Source organism: Micromys minutus, assembly GCF_963924665.1.
Source record: "Micromys minutus genome assembly, chromosome: 10".
Classification (NCBI taxonomy): Eukaryota; Metazoa; Chordata; class Mammalia; order Rodentia; family Muridae; genus Micromys; species Micromys minutus.
Genome location: NC_137979.1, coordinates 13874046 through 13894297, shown reverse-complemented (window position 1 = coordinate 13894297; position 20252 = coordinate 13874046). Strand labels below are relative to the sequence as shown.

At 52.8% G+C, this 20252-nt stretch overlaps 1 protein-coding gene across 1 annotated transcript; it reads right to left on the bottom strand.

The window, feature by feature from the left end:
• Positions 1-172: 172 nt before the first annotated feature.
• Positions 173-18645, bottom strand: LOC308426392 (GRB2-related adapter protein; the record flags this gene model as incomplete). The annotated part of the gene is made up of 5 exons (XM_080924126.1): positions 173-1101; positions 2774-2942; positions 8701-8823; positions 11455-11552; positions 18568-18645. The coding sequence occupies 5 exons, from the start codon at positions 18643-18645 to the stop codon at positions 916-918; spliced, it is 654 nt and encodes a 217-aa protein (XP_080780252.1). The 3' UTR covers positions 173-915.
• Between the last annotated feature and the right edge of the window lie 1607 nt (positions 18646-20252).

The following is a 20252-nucleotide window of genomic DNA, read 5'->3' as shown; positions in this document are numbered from 1 at the left end:
CAGAATGTGCCTGAAGAGACACAGTGGGCCAATGCCAAGTGTCTGGCTGAGTGGGCAGACATGGAGCTCTGAAAATATGCTGGAGAATCATTTCAAAAACAGCACTAAAAAGCTGGATATGGGGAGAAAGATTGACATCCACTGGTTAATGTTTTATTTTGAATATGCAGGGACAGGTTGGGAGCATAGGGTATGACAGCTTGGAGGGTCTTGGGCCAGCCCTGGACTCACCACAGAGGTGTTCTCTCTCTCTGTCCTTCCCTCTGTCTGTCTCTCTGTCCCCCAAAGCCCACCACCATGCCAGGCCTTGCCAAGTCTGACTCAGCATTTCCAATCTGAAGGTGCTCTGACTGGGCAGCAGCCACTCAGGATTCCCCTATGCAGGGCACCACCTCCTTGCACTGAATGTTCCCTCAATGCTGGCCACAGTCTGGCTATTCCTCCTGAACCTGCATAGCCAAGGCCTCCAAGCTGGGCTCTGCCTGTAGCCAACAGGAGGGGACCCACTGCATTGCTCAGAGGCCTCTTCTGACGGGATTCGCCTCTATCCATCCTCATTCCAGTGCTGGTGGGTAAGGTCAGGAGGCCCCAAGCTGTTGGAGTGGGAGAAACTTTGCACTCATGGAAGTTGAGGTTGCCCAGGGCCAAGCCAGTTCCCAGTGACTTGCACAACCTGAAAGGCCTTTGGAAGACGGGCAGCAGATGGCTGCTCAAGGGAAACGCTCTCTGAGCTGGGTCCTAGCCATTAGCAGTTGGTCCTTCAATTTGGAGACGATGGGCCTTATCAATGGCAGGTGATGTCACAAACCCAGAGACCAATGGGAAGCAGTCAGGCTAGAAGCTTCCACTCCCAGCCTGGTGGTGACCAACATTGGTTCCGGTTAGTGTGAAGAAGCTGAGCCCCTGAGCATGGGGTCACAAGTGTACTGGTTGCACGTAGCTCCGTGGGAAGAAGCCCAGGCGCCCGCCTGCCCGGCCCCGCCACCAGTGTGGGTCCTCACGCTCCACAACTTCTACAATGTCACCTCTACGGAGGCTGAGCTGAGATGGGTCCTGTGCTGAGAAGTCAAACTGGGCCTGGGCAAAGCAAGCCCGGGACGGCTGTGGAGAAAAAAGGGGCAGACCAGTCAGTGGTCTTTGGAGGCAGCAAGCTGCCTGTCCCCAGAAGCCCCATGGGAAAAGTGAGCTCCTGCAGGGAGGGCTGGGGGCCTTGGACCCTCTGCTGCTCAGGTAGTTTGTGGAACTTAAGGCCTAAGCCTCAGGTGGGACTTGGTTAGGCTCCTGACTCTCTCTGGGTCCTAGTCCCTACCCCTGGGCCCACAGACACATGGTAACTAATTCCAAACATGGAAGTGCTTCATGGCTTAGCTATTGTTCAGAAGTTTCTGCCACAGCCCCCTCAGGCTTTGGAGAGTGGGAACCCTGCCCCTGCTCTCTACTCTCAGGTCTGGGTCTTGGGCAAAGCATCATAGCATCCGCTCATCTCGACCTCTTTGGCCCCAGTGTCTCCCCTGCTGTGCCCAGCACAGGCCTCTCCCCTGCCGCTGCTGAGCCTGCAGAACTTCAAAGCTTGATAGGATCAGTGGGCTCTGCCCAGGAAGGAAGAGGCTCACCCTGCCCCCTGCCAATGAGTGACCCCAGGGCTCTGGCAGAGCCAGTACAGGAGAGCACAGGTCAGCCACTCCCTTCTACCAGGCTGGCCTGGGTTGGTAAGCAAGAGGAGCCAACATTTGGGACACTGAGCCTCAGAAACCAGGAGCTTCCGGCTGACCTTAGCTAGCCAGGTGGGCACTGTTGGGGTCTCTGAAGTCACAGTGTTTCTCTCCTGGTAAAGCAAACCCATCCTATTGAATGGAGGGTAAACCGAGACCCAACTAAGGGTTGAAATGATACCCCCTCCCCCCATGCCACATAGCAGGCTATCAGGAAAGAAGAGAAAAAAACACAAGGCCTGATTGTGCGAAGTTGGGGAACCCTCCCCAGGCCTTGGCTAGAGTCACACTACCCTCCCTCTCCACAGCACCCAAGTTCATATACGTCCAGATCTTGATTTGTCCCAGCCTCTAAGCAAAACATCGTGCTGTGCTAATAACCCCGTCCGGCTGGTGTGGTCACCCTAATGAGACTGAGAGCTGCTCCCGGCTTCTTGATGAAAGGCCAGGCTGTTGGCAAATTGCTGTTATTGTGAAGAGTAGGGGTGGATGGATCTCCCTACTTGTTAGGCCCAGCCCAGCCTTGCCCCTGTGGGCCACACTGCCTAGATCCTGTACAAGTTCAACTCCTCCTTGGGGAGCAGAGACCAGAAGTTCTCATGAGCTGGCTCGCTCTCAACCTTGGTTTCCTCATCAGCATAACGGGGACAGTGAAGTGCTCATACTGCAGAGTACCAGGCTCATCCCAGCAGTTGGGCGGCTGAGGTAGGATCAGTGTGAGATTTCAAGGCCCATCTGTTCTACACAGTGCATTCCAGGCCAGCAAGACCCAGCCTCAAGACAAAAATCCTGAAACCAAAACCCAAGTCAGAGTGTGTAGAGCAGCTCAAGTGTGTGGGACTTGGTGGGTGTCGATACATACCTGCTGCACACCCCCAGATTATTTTAGTTTGTGTTGGTAGAGTTTCTGAACTGTCCCCACCTTCTATGCTGCGCTTCCCCTTGCCCTGTCCCATCCTGAACTCCTGTCGGGACCACACTCATGTCACTTTGGCCACCTGGGCCCCTGGGGAATGCAAGGAGGTGCCCCTCAGACCCAGGATGTCTAGTCCTGTCTTTACCTTGGTCAGTTGCTGCTCATCACGCAGGAAGATCTGCCGCCTCTTAGCGATGGTGGTAGTTCTGTAGAAGTCCACCAGCTCGTTGAGGGAGTTGAACTTCTCCTCCCACAGGAAGTACTTCCCCGAGGCCTCTCGGAGCACCTTGAAGTGCTGCACCTGGTCACCGTAACTGGGGGGGGAAGACCAGTACCTCAGTCCTGCCCCCACCTTTGGAGGCAGGCCCTGTTCTGGGAAGATAAGGAGGCAAAGCTACTGGGAGCCATCCTGGTAGGGAATATGGGATTCTGGATATGGGTGCTAGACAAGGTCACTTCCTAGCTGGGTGACTTCAAGCAAGACATTTAACTTCTCTGAGCCTCTGCTTTCCTGTAGAGATGACACTTCATTAAGATAAGAAAGCTGAAAAAATGTTGGCTGGCTTATTGGCGTCATCAGTGGGCACCTCTGAGTCCTTTCTCCCTCTCACTTCTTCAGCCTCCATCAGAGTTTTGACATTCTTCCTCTTCCCCGGTTTCTCTTCCCTCTCAGTCCTCACAGTACTCTAGGGGTTGAGTCCCAAGATCATCCTGACTCCCACCAAACTCTCTACCTATGAGAGACACTCATATGTTCTGAATATTCCATGTCCTCAAGAGATTTCTATGGCTGCCGTTGCCTTCCTGATAAACCCAACTCTTCAGATTCAAGAGCTTCTTGTCTTTGCTGGCCTCTCTGACATCAATGGTCCCTTTTGTTTTCTTTCTCTGCTCAGCCTTTCCAACCAATGCCACCAAACTCTACCAAGTCCCAGTCCCTCTAAACCATCCTGTTAGGGACCTGTCTGGGCCTAGCTAACAACCTGTTGCACACCAGGACAGCCTGCTGGCATGTGTGAGCAGAGCAGCAGCAGCTATGACCCCTGAGGTCCCTTTTCTGTCACAGAGTGGTTGGTCCTGCCTCCTGTCTCAATGCACAGATGGGAAATTGAGAGCTGAATGCAGCTGCAACCTGTTCAGAAATCCACAAGAAGGTTGGGTGGGGCTGCCTCTCCTCAAAAATGCTCACATCCGATTGATTACTGGTGGTGACAATGACAGTTGTCACTCCCATTGGAACAATATGTCCCAGATATTTCAAATGCAGCCTGCTCCCAGGGCTGTGCTCCCCAGAGAGACCAGCCCCCTCCTGAGCTCTGTAGCCCCACCTCGAGGCCCTCCACTGCTCAGTCTCTCACCAGCCCCAGGGCCGGGCTGCTTCGCGTGGTTAACTGGAAATTTAGGATGAAAACAGCACTTGGAATCTGAGGATGCTCCCTGCCCAGCCCAGTCTAAAATCTGGAGAGGGTGTCAGCTCACACTTTAACCCCAACAAGGTTTGTAACCCCAAAGTCCAGTTTGAGGCCAGCCAGGACTACATAAACAAGCATCTCTCTTGGCCTTGGCCTTCTAGTAGGAAAGAATTCTTGCATTCTTCAAGTCCCTAATAAACTTCCCCCCTCTGGAGAGCCAATATCACAGTCCTTGTGGGGGGAGGGGTGATCAGGGTTCAACTTGGGTCCTGCTTCCTTATCCAGCCTTATTGTTCACATAATTCACACAAGCTTGCATACAGGCATCAGAATGAGACGCAGCTCCCCTGAGGGTCCAGACAGCTCTCTAAGCCTTCAGCCTTTATCACAGAGCCGCCCTGAGGGCCCCTCACCACAGACTTTGCTGAGGGCGGTTTCCATGGGGGCTGAAGCCACCAGGTGACCTGGCCTTGAGCCAGCCCTACCCGCAGGTACAGCCCTGCTTTGCTCCTTTGGGAGGGCAAGTTTCCCCAAAAGGAGGCTTCTGCCAGAGGTGCCACAAACCCTGAGACTCAAACAAACCTGCTTAAGAGCTGACAGTATAGTGTTTGCAATGACTAAGCTGTAGATGCTGAGGGTCGGCAAGGGACAGTAGGTCCACCTCTCTAGCCTCAGGTGTAGCTGCATGGGGAGGGGTCACCATGAGCAGCAGGGTGAGTGTGGCTAAGAGTGCAGAGACCTAGAAAGGCAAGATGGGGTGGGGCAGGGCAGGCTCCAGACTCCTAAATTCTCGTTCCTCCATAAGCAGCTCAGAGCCTGAGGCTTGGAGAATTTTGCAGAGGAATGTTCTTGGGTCCCATGGGAGAACTGGGGGAACAGGGCATGGAGCCAGGAGTTCTAGAACTTTCCAACCTGTCAGCTGGGAAATCTTCAGGGCTGGGCAGTGTGACAGTCAAGGCTGTATGTGACTTGTCCTTCTTGCCACCTGACCCTGTTTCCCAGCTAAGGAGAGCTAGGCTGTCTGGGAGGGGTCAGTCCCTCTATGTCACTATCTCACACTGCTCATCAGGACCCCACCAAGCCCCCAAGTCCCAGAACTGAGTTCTGGATAAGAGGCAGCATGAACTGGACTCCTGGTGTCTGCGGTATGTTCTAGTACCCACTGTGCCTTTACCTACTCCCACCTCTATGGAGGTGACTGCCTGCACCCCATGCTGGGTGACCCTGACCCCAACCCCCACTGCGACAGTGCTGTGCCTAGTCCCTGCATCAGAAAACTCAAGGTCTTAGTCAGGCCAGTCTCGCTCAGCAAGTTTTTCCTGCCTAGTTGCAGTAGCAGCAGCAGCAGCTAAGAGGGGAGCCGAGGTTGGGTGGGCAGGAACCCACGTTCCCATCTTCCCAGCGGAGGCTCCCATGGGCCAGGCCTGGGCACTCGCTGGGGGAACAGGGGTGACTTTGGAAAGTCTCTGTGTTTCAGAAAATGGTCCCCCAGGACACCTGAGCTCAGGAGCACGTTTCTCACCCCTTCTGGTGCTGGTTTCCTTTCCTGCACACTGGGATCCGGGGGCCACAGCCCTGCCCATTTTCCTCAGACCCCATCGTTTGCAAATCCTGTGCTCTTCATCCCCAGAGCAGCACTCGGGGAACAAGGACCTTTGTCCTGTTTTGTGGTGGCCCCAGGGACAGGACCTGGTTCACAGTGGGTGACACCAGTCTGATGGTATAGACGAGTGTGTACGAACCCCAAAGCACCCATGGCCAGTAAGGGAGCAAGACACTTTAATTGGGATCCATCGCCCGTCAGCCGTGACAGAAGAGTCTCGGGGCCTGGATGGGATTATGAAGGGAAGGTTAAGCAGACAGGTTCCAGCCAATGGGCTCAAGGGGGTCAACCCTCTGAAACCTGCTCAATGAACTGGATGTGACTATTCAGTGCCCAAGACCCATAAAACCACCTGTGACAACTTCATGTGTCTTGGCATGAACTTGTGGGAGACCCACGCCAGGGACGGTGGAGGATCCCTGCTCTCCAGGTTGTCAGGTTGATTTCAGGATCACAGGTGAGGTATGACCACCAAGAGAGGACCAGAGCCTGACTGAAGTCATACATCAGTCCCAAGCAAAACCAGGGGGAAACCAGGGCTCCCAGTGTCCCCAACCAGTTTGTCTTACAGAGAGCCCTGGTCAAGAGCAATAGGGCCAGAGGTGGCCTCTGAACAGGGAGCTCCCCTTCAGGTTCACCTTGGGCCAATGTTATACAGTGTACATTCAGAGCGTGGCTCTATTTGTACCAGTGCCTACTCTATAGACAGAGAAGTTGAGGTTCCCAGGATAACTTGGCTAGATTTCAGGAATAGGGGGTATCCAAGCTGGGACTCACTCCCAATGTGGGAGTCAGTGTCAAGATCCCTGGCCCAGCCTAGGAGAAAGCAAGGGTGGAGATGGCCACCTGGTGGCCCGGAGTGCAATTGCAGCGCGGAGCTGGGGAAGCTCTGGGCCAGTCAGGTCTAATGAGGATGGGTGCCCCAGGACTTGTTGAGAAGGGACTGGTGGGTGTGCCAGGATTTCTTTGCATACTGTGCATTGGCTGAGCTCACCTACTGTAAAACTGTCCCAGACACTTCCATCTCCCCTTCCAGTCAAGTTTGTTAACATCTAAACAGACCTCACTGTACAACCTGATTGGATCTTCACACATACTGTTTCCTGTGCCCGGCACCCCCAGGCCCTAGCAGAGTTCTAACTCACGTTGGAGACCTAGCTCCGCTGCCCCTTCTCCTCTTGGAGTATGTGTTCTGTTTGTGGACTTCCTTCTGCACCTGCTCGAGGTGGAGCTGCTGGGTCTGTGTGTATCCCACTATGTTTCCTGGCTCTGCCCTTCTGCCCCTGTGCCAGGGTGACTCGTCAGGACCACCCTGCAAGATCTGCCAAGGCAGCCTGGTTCTGTGGGAAGCTAAAGAGTAGTGTGATGGGACAGGTTTCTCTCTGCTCCTACGCCAGGCCTGATCTGTGCCGGGTGCCCCAGTGTGGGCTAGGTGATCTTGGGACTTTGGGAAGCTTCTAGGAGTTACTAAGGCTGGGCTGTCCTCCTGGTGGTGTCATCCCTAGAGGTTGCTTCCTGCTGTGGCCTTTAGGCAGTAAGGGGCAGGGATGTCCAGGTCCTGTACATATGGTACCAGATGGGCAAGAAAGCTAGAGAAGGTGTGGGGACCCTCCTGGAGTAGCCAATGACTGCTGCATGGTTAAGATGGCTGCTAAGCAGGAGACAGAACACGTGACGATGCACCGGGCTGTGGCCTTACAGCAGGAGCCCCACCCTGGTGTGGGCCTTGCAGCAATCAGAGCAGAAGGGAGTGATGGCAGTCCACAGGGGCTGCAGGGTCTTCACACACTGCCCTTATCGGAGGTATGCCTGTTATGAAACGCCACTGGCCAGAGGTCAAGCCTGGCCTGGGAGCAAGCATTCTTGAAGAGCCATAGATAGGCCACACCTTCCTCTGTCCCTTTAGCACAGTAGCATGTTCCCTTCCACTACTCCAGGCAGTCAGGCAACAGAGTCCTAAGCCACATCACCAGGCCCTGACCCCACCCTCCTCGTCCTCCTCTTCCAACTGCCTCACACCCCAAAGTCCCTCCTTCTTACAGCCAGCAGGGGGGCCTGCTACCTGCTGGCTGTAAGAAGGAACTTTATTGGAACTTTATTGTTTCTTTCCCAACTTAAAACCCCTCAAGGTTCCCCATTGCTCTGAGTGAAAACCCAAGCTACCAGTGTGTGTGGCTCTCTTCCTCTGAGCGTGAGCCAGGCAGGCTCTACACCTTGTTCCCGCTGTTTCCACCCCATGGCTTTGGGGTTCTTGCACGAAACATCCAGGACATCCCACCTTGGGGCTTTGCACTGCAGCTACCTCTACCTAGAAGTCTCCCCTGGGCACCAGGCAGAAGATGCCCTCCCAGCTCAGAGACCCTTCCCCCTCTCCCCGCCCCCACGCATGTGTTTCCTTGTTGTCTCCACAGCACAGCCACTTTTGTCCCCTTTAGTGTTCTTTCCCCTGCTATGAGCCGGCCTGGCCTAACTTAACCATCAATAACCTGCCAGGGTTGTCAGCCAGGGGCTGACCCTGCTGTCCTCTGTTCCCTTCTGCTTTACCAGACTGAGGAACCACTGTGTTCATCTTAATAAGCAGCCGAGTGGTCCCCAGTCCAGCACCCCTGCTTTGCTTTTTTTTTTTTTTTTTTTTTTGCCAGGCACCATCTTATAGGGTATAAGCTCCTCCCTATGGAGTAAATACAGCATTCTGCTTTAGGTCTACTGACTCATTCTTCCAATGACCTATTTTATCTATGAGGAAACAGGCTCAGCAGGGTTAAGTAACTGGTCCTGTGCCACACAGCCACAAAGTGACACCATCAGAATTAGAAGTACCTAGCCTCAGAGTCTGTCCTCTCAATAACATCGTCATCAACTGGGACCCTGTTAGCAGCACTTTCTAGACACCAGCCCGGGGCCCCATTGGGCATCTCCACCCCAGCCCCCCCTCTCAACCCCCCAATCTAACCAAGAAGTCTGTCCTGTGCAGAGACCACTGTTTGCTGAGCCCTTTACCCAGCCAGTGGCCCTGCCAGGCCTCCCCTCCCCCACCCCCTCTGCCCTGGAGCTCACTTCACAGAGACGGAGAACTCGCCAGGGGAACTCTCGCTCTCCCGGATCAGGAAGGCTCCCAGGTGGTTGCGCTTCATCAGGGTCTCTTCAGCCAGCTGTCGAGAAATCCTGCCCGAGTACCACCTGTGGGGAGAGGGAACAGTGTCAGCAGGTGTCCGTTAGGTCGGTGGCAGGGCTGGCCCTCATTCCCTCCTCAATGGTATTGTTGTGACCAATGTACACGTGGGGAAATTGAGAAATGGGGAAGAAAATCAAGGTCACATAGGAGAGGCAAACAGAGCTGAGGCAACCTGTCCCTGCTGTTTCTTACCAGGCCAGACAAACCGACACCCACTACAGGAAGACTGGAGTCAGGTGCTCCACCAGCCGGCACGCCTCAGTCTGACTCGTGGAGGGAGATCATCTTTCTTTTTTAAGATTCACTTTTATTATTTTTTTTAATTATATGTATTATATATAGGGGTTGGGGTACATGCACATGAGTCTAGAAGGGGGGTTAGATCTCCTAGAGTTGGAGTTACAGGTGTCTGTGAGCTACCTGATGTAGGTGCTAGGGACCAAACGTGGGTCCCCTGCAAGAGCAGTGTGCACTCTCAAAGTTATTTGTTTATTTATATGTGGGCACATACATGTTCAGGAATGTGCATACTACATATATGTAGGCCAGAGGACAACATGGCAGTTCTCCCCTTCCACCGTTCGAGTCCTGAGGACTGAAATCAAGTCTCTGGGCTTGGCAAGAAGTGCCTTTAACCACTGAGCAGTCTCACTGGCCCAGCACAGACTTCTAAAAGTTAAAAAGCGTAAAATTGTGGTAGGGTGTGAGTCAGCGGAGGGCTAGCCTGGGCTTGTGCGAGGCTCCATAGAGGAAGGGCTCGCTTGCCTGAAGGACAGTTAAAGTTCTAAATCTCAGTTCTCACCACTCCACCTTTGACTAGACCGTGTTGCATCTTGGACTGGGGTGGAAACTGAAACCCGGGGAGGACCGAGGTCTCCCAAGAGGCTGCTGAGTGAGTCTGGGGTTCACCCACACACAGCTGTCCTCACAGGCTTTCTGTCCCTCGCTGGTGGCTCATGGAGGGCCTCCACCAGCAGCTGCAATCCCAGTCTACTTCTTGCAGGCTAAGTGATCCTGGCCAAGCCACCCAGTCTCTCTGTGCCTCTGCTGGTCTGTAAGGTGACGGGTTTTGTTGTTCGTTCATTCGTTCATTTGTTTCTGAGACAGGGTTTCTCTGTGTAGCCTTGGCTATCCTGGAACTCGCTCTGTAGACTGGGCTGGCCTCAAAGTCAGAGATCCAATCTACTTCAATCCATGTGCCTCTACCTACCAAGTGTGGGATTAAAGGTGTGTGCCACTACCGCCCAGACTGTCATATGATGTTAATAGTTTCTACCTAGGCAGGCAGTGGGCAGCTCCAGGAACAGCTGAAGCTGTCTCTACCTGCCGCTTCGATAACATGCTTCATCCCCCGCCTCCCACACATCCCTGGGACTGTTTCTGTCATCTCTGGCAAACTTCAATTTGAACCTCCAAGCCCAGGGGCTTTTGCTGTTGCTGAGGAGCCCTCCCTGCCCCTACAATCACCTCACTACCCTCCAACTTCACTGAGAATACAGGTCCGGGGGCAGAGGCTATCCTGAGGCTCAGGGAAAGAGTGGGCCTGGCATGGGCAAAAGCCTTCTAGGACTACAGCCCTCTCCACCACCACATTCAGAACCTTCACACCCAAGAGGGGATGATACTCACAGCTGTTCTGGGCCAGGGAAGGGCCTAAGATGACCAAACTGAGCCAGATACTCAGCATTCCCCTTAGGATCTGGCAAAGACCTGATCATGACCCTGCTTGGGTCCAAACACAGGCAGGGGGTCAGACCTACCTTCCAGACACCAGGGGCTTGGGTTCTTTGATGTATCTCGATGAACCAGCCTTTGTCCTGGTCCCCATGCCAGCCTGACTGAGGACTGCACCCCTTACAATCCTTATCCTGGCCTTGGGGCAGATCTGTTTAGCAATTCAGACCCTACAGCCTTCCAACCTCTGCCTTTTAAGCCTTCCCTGTGGCCACCCGGGGCCTGAGCTCCTGCAGGCCTCAGACTGGCTAACACCCAGGCAGCATGCTGTGCTTTTCTCTCTTTACCAGTGTCTTCCTTCTCCTGCCTCTGGGGGGATGGGTTGTGCCCAGCAGAGGAAAGCAGAGGTGGCAATGAGGTGGCAGCAGCTTTGAAACAACAGAAAAAGACAAAGAGGAAATACCCTTTGGGCTCCCCCACCCCAACCCCATACCTCCTTTCCTTCCACACAGCACAGCTCCCACCTGCTGACTGAGTTCCACCCCCGCACCTGGCACCCCATTGGCTCTCTCTGCTCCCTGTCTCAGTGCCTGAAGCTTTTCTTGCCTGTCCCCTGTACTAAAGGTTCTGCATACTGATATATATATATATATACCTCAGCATCTCTGGAACCAGATCAATGACCCAGATGCCATTTAAGGTTTATCCAGTTGGTGTTTAAGAATCATTGAGCTGCCCAGACATTCTGAGAGCAATACTGGATGCCATCTGCTAAGAGCCTGACCAAGGTCCCAGGCCTGAGCTATCTGGGCCAAACTGTACTTCAAGCTTATCCAAGTCTCAGACCATTTAGCCAGTATCCATCTTCTTGTTCCCAGGGCCATCTCAAGCAGCTTGGCCCTGGCAAGGCAAGATGGGGTTGCATAGCCTCCAGGTGGATGGTGGCAGTGGTGACTACTCACGGGTGTGGCTTTACACGGATGTAGTTCTTGGGAACAAAACCCTCCGCTCCTCGGAGCTCGGCCTTGTACCAGTTCTGGTCATCTTCCATGTTGAGGATCTGTAGGAAGGAACAATATGTCTCCTTGGCTGCCTGCTGAGGTCATGCTGCCTACAGCGGCTCCCGGGCCTTTCCCAGAGGACAGAGCCCTGGGTGAGAACCTATTGCATCTCACAGGCCAGTCTACTGGCAGGTGGACATCTACAGGGAGCCTGTGTCTCCTGGTGAGACAGCTGAACCTGGGCAGGTTTGGGGTTAGGGTATGGGCACTGTGGCCTTTATGTTCTATCCAGACCCCCAGGAGCCTCAGGGAAAGGGAGTGGATTTGTGTTTCTTGGTTCTTGACTGAGCTGTGTTCGCAGGAGCCCAGAGCAGCCTCTCAATGACCAGGATATGAAGTTGGAGGGCCCCAAATAGGCCAGAGAGCTCCAACAGATGGCTATCTTGGGCCACATGTATTTAGTGTTTGGGATGACAGTAAGGATCAGGAATAGGGGGACAAACTAAAGATCCCATGTTCTGATGAAGCTAGTTCCCAGAGTCAGGCCCAGATGCTTGGGCCCCACAGATACCCTCCAAGTCTGTGGCCCCGTCACCACAGGTGAACTAGCCAGAACTGGGTGAGCCACTGAAGGGACAGCACCTTCTGTCCTGTGGTACGTCCCCTGGGTACGTTTGCCCTGTGTCACTCCAGTTCTCAAGTGACCTGAAGAAGCTGACATCACCAAGCGCTGTTCCACGGGCATAGAGGAAGAGTGGATCTGGCCTGGGACAGCACAGCACGCACAGCCCCTACGGTTGGTGTGGAGCTTTGGTAATGCTGGTCTTGGGGACCTTGGCCCACTGGCTTTCACCCCACTGGACTCCTGCCTTGTCCCTGGAACCAAGCCTTGAGGCCCTTCTCTGGTTAGGAACAGGTTGCAGAGCCGGCTTCTCTCTGTGCCAGGGCAATAGAAAGGGGGAAATTGGTGTGTCCACATGTCTGTATGTATGATCTGCAGGTGAGAAGCAGCTCAAAGAGCTGGGCTTGTGCCTCAGCCCAGTCCTGAGCCACCACCCCCAGGGAGGCAGTGAAGCCAGGCTGAGCCCTTCCTTCCTTCCTTCCTGGCCTGAAGAAGGTCAGCAGGGCTGGACAGAAGGAAGCGGTGACTGGCTCAGACCACTTTCACTCTAAATGAAACCAAATTTCCCCAATGTGGCCACAGCTTGAGAAAGAAATCCTAGCCAGTGCACTTGAGCTCTGGTTACTTCCACTGTCCCTAGGGATTTCGCTCCAGCACTAGCAGGAGCCTTGCACTAGCTCCAGACATTAGCTTCTCTGTTAATGGGCATAGCTGTGGCCAGCCATGCAGGTCTCATACTATAGTTCCCATGTGACCACTGTGTCCCTAACCCTGGTCATGTGCTGCTGTTCTATCTCCACTCATCTCTTTGTGTAGACCAGGGATGCTTCTATGCTTAACTTGCTGAACTCTTACTGTTGATGGAGCCCTCGACCTTTGGAGCTGTGGGGACCCCTCTCCCCCAGAGAGCACCCTACGGGTTAGTTCTGCATCCTAGATTAAACTTACAGCTTGTTTGTCCCATCACTACCCTGACTGCTGCTGGCCTTCCTACTGCCCCAAGATGCAGCCACAGACAGCTCTTTACTGAGCATCTACTGGGTGCAGACAACAAAAGGAGTCATGGAGATGCTGTGAGTGATAGGAGCCTGTCCCCAGGGATGCCTTAAAGGAACGGAGAGACAAACAGCTGCTTCATGCAGCTAGGGGTGTCAGGGAGACACTGTCTAGACAAGGAACTGCCAGAGGGACACACAGAGTACTCAAGAAAGGCACACCCACATGCACGCACACACCCCCCCACACACACACACACGAGAGATGTCCACGGAAAGGACCGGCTAGTTTGGTAGCCCATGCCTGTCACCCCAGCACTTAGAAGACTGGAGCAGGAGGATTTCAAAGTTCCAGGTCTGTTTGGACTACATGGTTAGACCCCGTTTGTAATTCTCCACCCTTCAACAGCAAAAGGAAAAGAATTCAATGATGAGAAGATAGGGGGACAGTATAGAGGGAATAGGGGGACAGCCAGGGCAGAAGCTCTGAGATGGGCCCAACTTTGACCCCTTGAAGAGAGTCCATGGGTCGGAGGAGCACTATGCTAGTTCCGTGACCGGAGGGGAGGGGCAGGGAGAGATGCTCAGATTCCAGGCAGGAGTGCAGAGCTGGAAGGATTTGGGGGCAGGCTGCTAGGGTTCACGGGGCCATCAGTTTTCAAGGGAGATATCAGTCTGAGTCCCTGAGTCCTGGAGGCAAGCTAATCATGGAGAGAGAGAGACAGAGAGAAAGACAGAGAGACAGAGACAGACAGAGAATGTGTGTGTGTGCATGTTATGTGCGTGTATTTGTGTATGTGTGTTTCTGTGTGTGTGTGTGTGTGTGTGTGTGTGTGTAAGAGAGAGAGAGAGAGAGAGGGAGAACAGCACCATGTTCGTTTTCTAGCTAACAGTGGCTTCTGTCTATCTAGAAGGACCTGCCTGCCAAAGAGAGCCTTCAGCCCTGGTAAGAGTTACTCGGCCACATGTCCTGAGAAAGCCTATGGTCTAGGGGGTTTCCACCTACATTTTCTGAGCAGCACCTGGACAGGAAGTTGTGTCCCACCTGCAAGCTGGCACCACTTGGTGTGACATAGTAACGTCACACTAACCAGAGCCCAACAGGGGGACACCAGCACACAGTGCAGCCCTGGCCAGAGAGGAAGGGAGCTGCAACAACCAGGGCTATAATGTTTCTGAGCTACCAACAGCAGGGAAAGACTATAGTGAGGTAGGGAAGCACTCTAGGATCAAATTTAAAACAGTGCTAAAAATCTCAGAATGAAGAAACTGCGTAGTATCTAACACAATATGTTAACACATTGAAATGCTTAGGAAGTGTGGGTGGGTAGCGGTCAGAACTAATATATCAGTCCGGTTTATTATGACCATGGCTAGCGGCAGGCAGCAGCTGGCTGTAACAGTGGAGGATGCCCACTTTTATCTGTGCAGTCTTCCTGCCGTCTGAAGCAGGTCTAAAGCATAGGCAGTTAAAACCAACACAGAAGGGGTTGCAGGAGCAGCCAGAGCAAGGACCTTGAAGTCCAGGATGCACAAGGTCCTGAGTTTATCCCTAATACTGCAAGAAAAAAGGGCGGGGTGGCAGTACATGGGCCTCTGTTCCAGCACTGAGGAGGTGAGGCAGGAGGATCACTACAGGTTTGAAGTTAGCCTGGGCTACATAGGCAGTTCAAGGCCAGCCTGGACTTCACAAAGAGACCTTGTCTCAAAAACAAGAAAGAGAGCCAGGGAGATGGTTCAGCAGATAAAGGCACCTGCTGCCAAGCTTGATGGTCCGGGTTTGATTCCTGGGACCCACATGGTGGCAGGGGAGAACCAAGTTCTATAAGTCGTTCTCTGACCTCTACAAGTGCTCTGTGGCACACACACACACACACACACACACACACACACACACACACACACTAATTTTACAAAAGGAAAGAAACATGCAAATAAAAAGAATATGAATTTGCACTGGGCCAGCCCTGACAATTCTGCGGGGATTCCAGGTGCTCTGGGATTGGAGGATGGACTTCAGCCCCACCCCCACCCAGCTAGTGCTGAGTCCTTCCACAGAGTGGTAGAGCTACATACTCAGCCTCCCACCACGCCCACTCAGGCTCACTTCTCTATCTAATTTGTGCTGTGGGCATCACCAGAACACCAGCTGCCTGGAGGTGGCAGTCCTGTCTGCCTGGATGTTTGCTTTCTCATGATTAGCTGGAGTTAGACTTGGACTTGAGACCTGCTGCTAGATGCTTCAGTGTCCTAGCTGGTGGAAGAAAGGTGTCTGTCTGGTTACAAAGGAAGCTCCATACGACAGATTGGTTTTTGTTTATTCATTTTGAGACAGGATTTCCAATACTGTCCGGGCAATTGCCTCAACATCAGAAGTACCATCTGGACTACAGGGACATGCCATCTGGCCTCTTGAGAGAGAGAGAGAGAGAGAGAGAGAGAGAGAGAGAGAGAGAGAGGAGAGAATTGCTGTTTTACCAAGACACAACTGTGCTGGGATTAGAAGCATGCACCACCACCACTTGGCCCCTAGTGCAAACTTTTAAAGCTTTTTATATTTCCAAGACATTCATCTAGATCAGTGGTTCTCAACCTGTAGATTACAGCCCTTTTGTGGGGTGCAGACAACCCTTTTACTGGGTCACCTAAGAGCACTGGAAAATGTGGATGTTTACATTACAATTCACAAAGTAGCAAAATTACATTTATGAAGTAGCAACGAGAATAATTCTGTGGTTGGGGGTCAGCACAACGTGAGGAACTGTATTCAGGGGTGACAGCACTATCCTAAAGCAATACATCACTTCACCCGTCCACCACCCCAACGAGAAACCTTGGAGGGTTTGCCGGTTTTCTAAAAGCAAGTTGTTTTTAAAGTAAAGTGGGGCTGGGCACAGTGGTGAACACAGTTGGTAACAGCACAAGGGGGGAAGAGGCATTGACCAGCCAGGGCTACATAGTGAGATTCTGTCTCAAAATAATAATTAAAATAAAATACAGTGAAATTACACAGCGTGGGCACCTGCTCACATTGTCTCTGGCAAGTTTCTGTTTGTATCTCTTATCTGGTTTTCCATCTGTGGACGAGTGCGCGCGCGAGCACGCGCGCGCGTGCGCGCGCGCGCACACACACACACACACACACACACAATATCCAGGAGTCATTTAAAGCCAGGCATAGTGGCCAGTGCCTTTAATTCCAGCACTGGGGAGGGAGGCAGAGGCAGGGGGATTTCTGATTGTAGCCTGATCTACAAAGAGAGTTCCAGAACAGCCAAGGCTACGCACAGAAACCCTATGTGGGAAAACCAAACCAAACAAAACTAAACCAAACAAAAAGAGCTCTTTACATATTATTCTCACTTAAGTTAAAAAAGTTTTTCTTAGTCTGAACTTCTTCTGTGTCTCTTCTGCTCACCGAACAGGTCCAGACTCCTCCTTCCCTTTCATACTTTTGTCAAACTCTTCAAACAGGTCAAGGCCCTGCTTTAAGGAGCCTTCAGCAAAGCTGTTTCTAGACTTGGTGTTCCTCTTCCCCAGGCTCTGGGCTGGGTGCTCCCTCTCCCCAGGCTCTGGGCTGAGTGCTCCCTCTCCCCAGGCTCTGGGCTGAGTGCTCCCTCTCCCCAGGCTCTGGGCTGAGTGCTCCCTCTCCCCAGCCTTTGAGCTGAGTGCTCCCTCTCCCCAGCCTCTGAGCTGAGTGCTCCCTCTCCCCAGGCACTGGGCTGAGTGCTCCCTATCCCCAGCCTCTAGGCTGAGTGCTCCCTCTCCCCAGGCTCTGGGCTGAGTGTTGCCTCTCCCCAGGCTCTGGGCTGAGTGCTCCCTCTCCCCAGCCTCTGAGCTGAGTGCTCCCTCTCCCCAGCCTCTGAGCTGAGTGCTCCCTCTCCCCAGCCTCTAGGCTGGGTGCTCCCTCTCCCCAGGCTCTTTGCACAGGCAGCTCTTTCAGTCCCCAGTTCCCACGCCTCTTTTAAGAACTGCTCTGACCTCCTCACTTACAAGCAGCCATCTCCACCCTCGGCCTCCTGCCTCCATCTCCAAGCCCTTGCAGGAAGCTTGGCTAAGCTTGTCAAATGAATAAGGGGAAGCTGCTCCCCGAGGTCTGACAACTGTAGCCCCAAGCTTGAGCCTCTCGTGTTTTCTCCCGCTCCCCCACTGGAAGCTGACCGCACAGGCAGCTCCTGTGCTTTCAGGACCCCCTCCTCTTTTCAGGGACCTCACTGGTCCCTCTGAGCCCAGGCCAGAATCTTCTACACAGCATTCCTACTTTTTGTGGACCAGCTGCCCTCCAGCCTCGAGTGTGTGTGAAAGATATACCCCATGCTGCTCTCCGAACTAAACTAGAGTCTGGGCAGAGTCTTCAACCCCAGGCCTTTCTGAGGCCAGCTTAGCTAGATACAGGTGCCAGCACCTTAGCTTGAAGATGGAGGTGCACAAAGGTAGGTGGCTGCTTTAGAACCCCAGCTTAAGGCTTTAGACACTCAGAAGACCGAACAAGGAAAGGCCCAAGAGTTAAAGCAATGGAGGTTGGTTTACACTACATTACACACATACCTTCCCGAGCCTCGCTCACTGCAGCCGGGCAATGGTCTTCCACACCCAAGAGCAACACACTGAGCCTGGGAGCCATGCACAGGATGGCTCTAAAGAGCCTGTCTCCATGTTTGACTCTTGAGGCCAGGGCTCGGGGTAGTAGCCACTCAGCCCTGCGCCTGCTGCTCCAGGGGGTCACAAGAAAGGCAGTGGAGGACACAGGATGGGTTAGCATTCCAGTGCCTATGATTCAGCATGGCCACTCTCTTAACCTTTACTGCGGCCCCTCAGCTCTCCTGTTTGACACAAACTTCTAAGGGCATCCCAGGTAGAGATTTCACACCTCGTGTGTCTAATGACTTGGAAGGCCACCACTGCAATTCAGAGTGGCCCAGGGGAGAGCAAATGAAGTATAGCATTCTGTTTTTCCTTTTCCCTCACTATGGCTTAATACCAGCTATTTTAGCCCAATTAGGTTAGGATGTCTCTCTCTCTCTTACCCCCCCCCCTCACACACACAACACACACACAGTCTCTGCCTCTCTCGCACACATAGTCTCTCTTTCTCTGTCTGTCTGTCTGTCTGTCTGTCTCTCTCTCTCTCTCTCTCTCTCTCTCTCTCTCTCTCTCTCTCTCTCTGTTACTTGTTTTTTAAACTTCTTTAAAAAAAAAAAAAAAAAAAAAAAAAACTGTGGGATTGAGGCAACTCCTGCCAGGCACTGTGTCGGCTGCCTTAAACTCTCACAATGACCCCAAAGGAAGGGTCGCTAATAAACACTATTCCAGTTTCCTAGATGAGGAAACTGAAGAGGGCAGAGGCAGCCAACCTGAGCCTGTCCCTCACAGCCCAAACTACCAGGACTATCCAGGGCGCTGGTTCCAACCCTGCCAACCCTGTTGACACACTCAGCCCAGCTCCAGTCTCTGTACCTTAAGCGTGTCCCCCTTGTTGAAGGCCAGCTCGTCACTTTCAGTGGCCTGGAAGCTGTACAGGGCCACAGACTCCATCCCACTGTCCCTGGGCTTCAGCGGAGGACACAGCAGCTACAGCTTCCTGCTTCCTGCAGCAGAGGACCACTTCCTTTGTTTTGAATATTTGTTCTTTTGAAGTTGCAGCCGGAAACTGCCCTTGATGGGGGAGCAACAGGAAACAAAGACCTGTCACCCTTGTCATAGCTCAGGGAGGGGGTGCTCACAAACCCACTTTGACTGTGGGGGAGTCCCAGTGTCTTCATTATTGGACGATGCAGAGCCATCGCATGCTTGGCTTCTGTCTCTCAGCCTCCACATTTTTGTTTGTCTTATATAGGAGTTCTATTGCTGTGGAAAACTCTAAGACCAAAAGCAACTTGGGAGGAAAGGGTTTGTTTGGCTTAGGTTATAGCCTATCAGGAAAGCCAGGGCAGGAACCTGGAGGCAGGAACTGAAGCAGAGACCACGGAGGAACACTGCTCACTGGCTTGCTTCCCATGGCTTGCTCAGCCTGCTTTCTTACACACCCAGAACCACCTGCCCAGGGGTGGAGCCACCCACAGAGAACTGGACTCTTGTACACGGTCATCACTCAGGAACACGCCCCCCACAGACTTGTCTACAGGCCAACTCTCAACTGAAGTTGCCTCTTCCCAGACGACCCTGGCCTGGGTCAAGTTGGAAAAAAAGGAAATCTAACCAGGACACTACTGACACTTGTAGAGAGTCCTAAGCACCCACCACCTCCTCCCACATGTGCCTCTTGGGTTCTCTACTGCAAGCAAACCCTAGGCTCCAGCCACTGTGGGGGGCACCTGCTTCCTGCTACTTGTCCAGGAAGATCCTATTCACCTGTCACAACCTCGCTTATAAGACCCTGTTCTGCTTTAAGCATCAGGTACCACCTGAGCCATGTGTAGTTTGTGGTCTGAGTGAATGACAACTAAATCTCTTCCATGAGATTGTTAAGGGCTGTGACATTGGCACAGACGCCAGTTTTGTGAGTTATGGGGGAATAAAGTACAACATGGAGGGAAAACAACTATACATTTGGAAACCAGAGTTCTCTACCAGGAACCACAGAGGAACAGTGTTCTCCAAATACACAGGGACAGCTACAGAGAAGCCAGGCTGTGGTATGGGAACCAGATGGATCCAGATAAAGCCAGATTTATTTATTTATTTATTTATTTATTTATTTTTATGAAGATAGTTTCTTAGAGGATGGGGGAGATGGCTCAGTGGTTAAGAGCAGAGGCCACTCTTCCAGAGGGTTTGGTTCCTAGCAACCTATGTAATGGCTCACAGCCATCTGTAAACTCTAGTTCTAGAGGCTATGTCTCCCTCTTTTGGCTCCTGTGAGCACCAAAAACACATGTATGTCCACAGACACACATGCAGTCAGAACATTCATAAACACACACATACAAATCTCAAGAGAAGGAAAGGCAGAATGTGTCGTGTGTGTGTGTGTGTGTGTGTGTGTGCGCGCGCGCGCGCGCGTGATTTTTAAAGGTATTTCTCTATGTGTCCCTGACTGCCTTAGAATTCACTGTGTAACTGTGTAGACCAGGCTGGTCTCTGCCTCTGGGATATTAGAATTAAAGCCGTGTTCCAGGGTCCGAGTGGTAGATTTTGGAGGT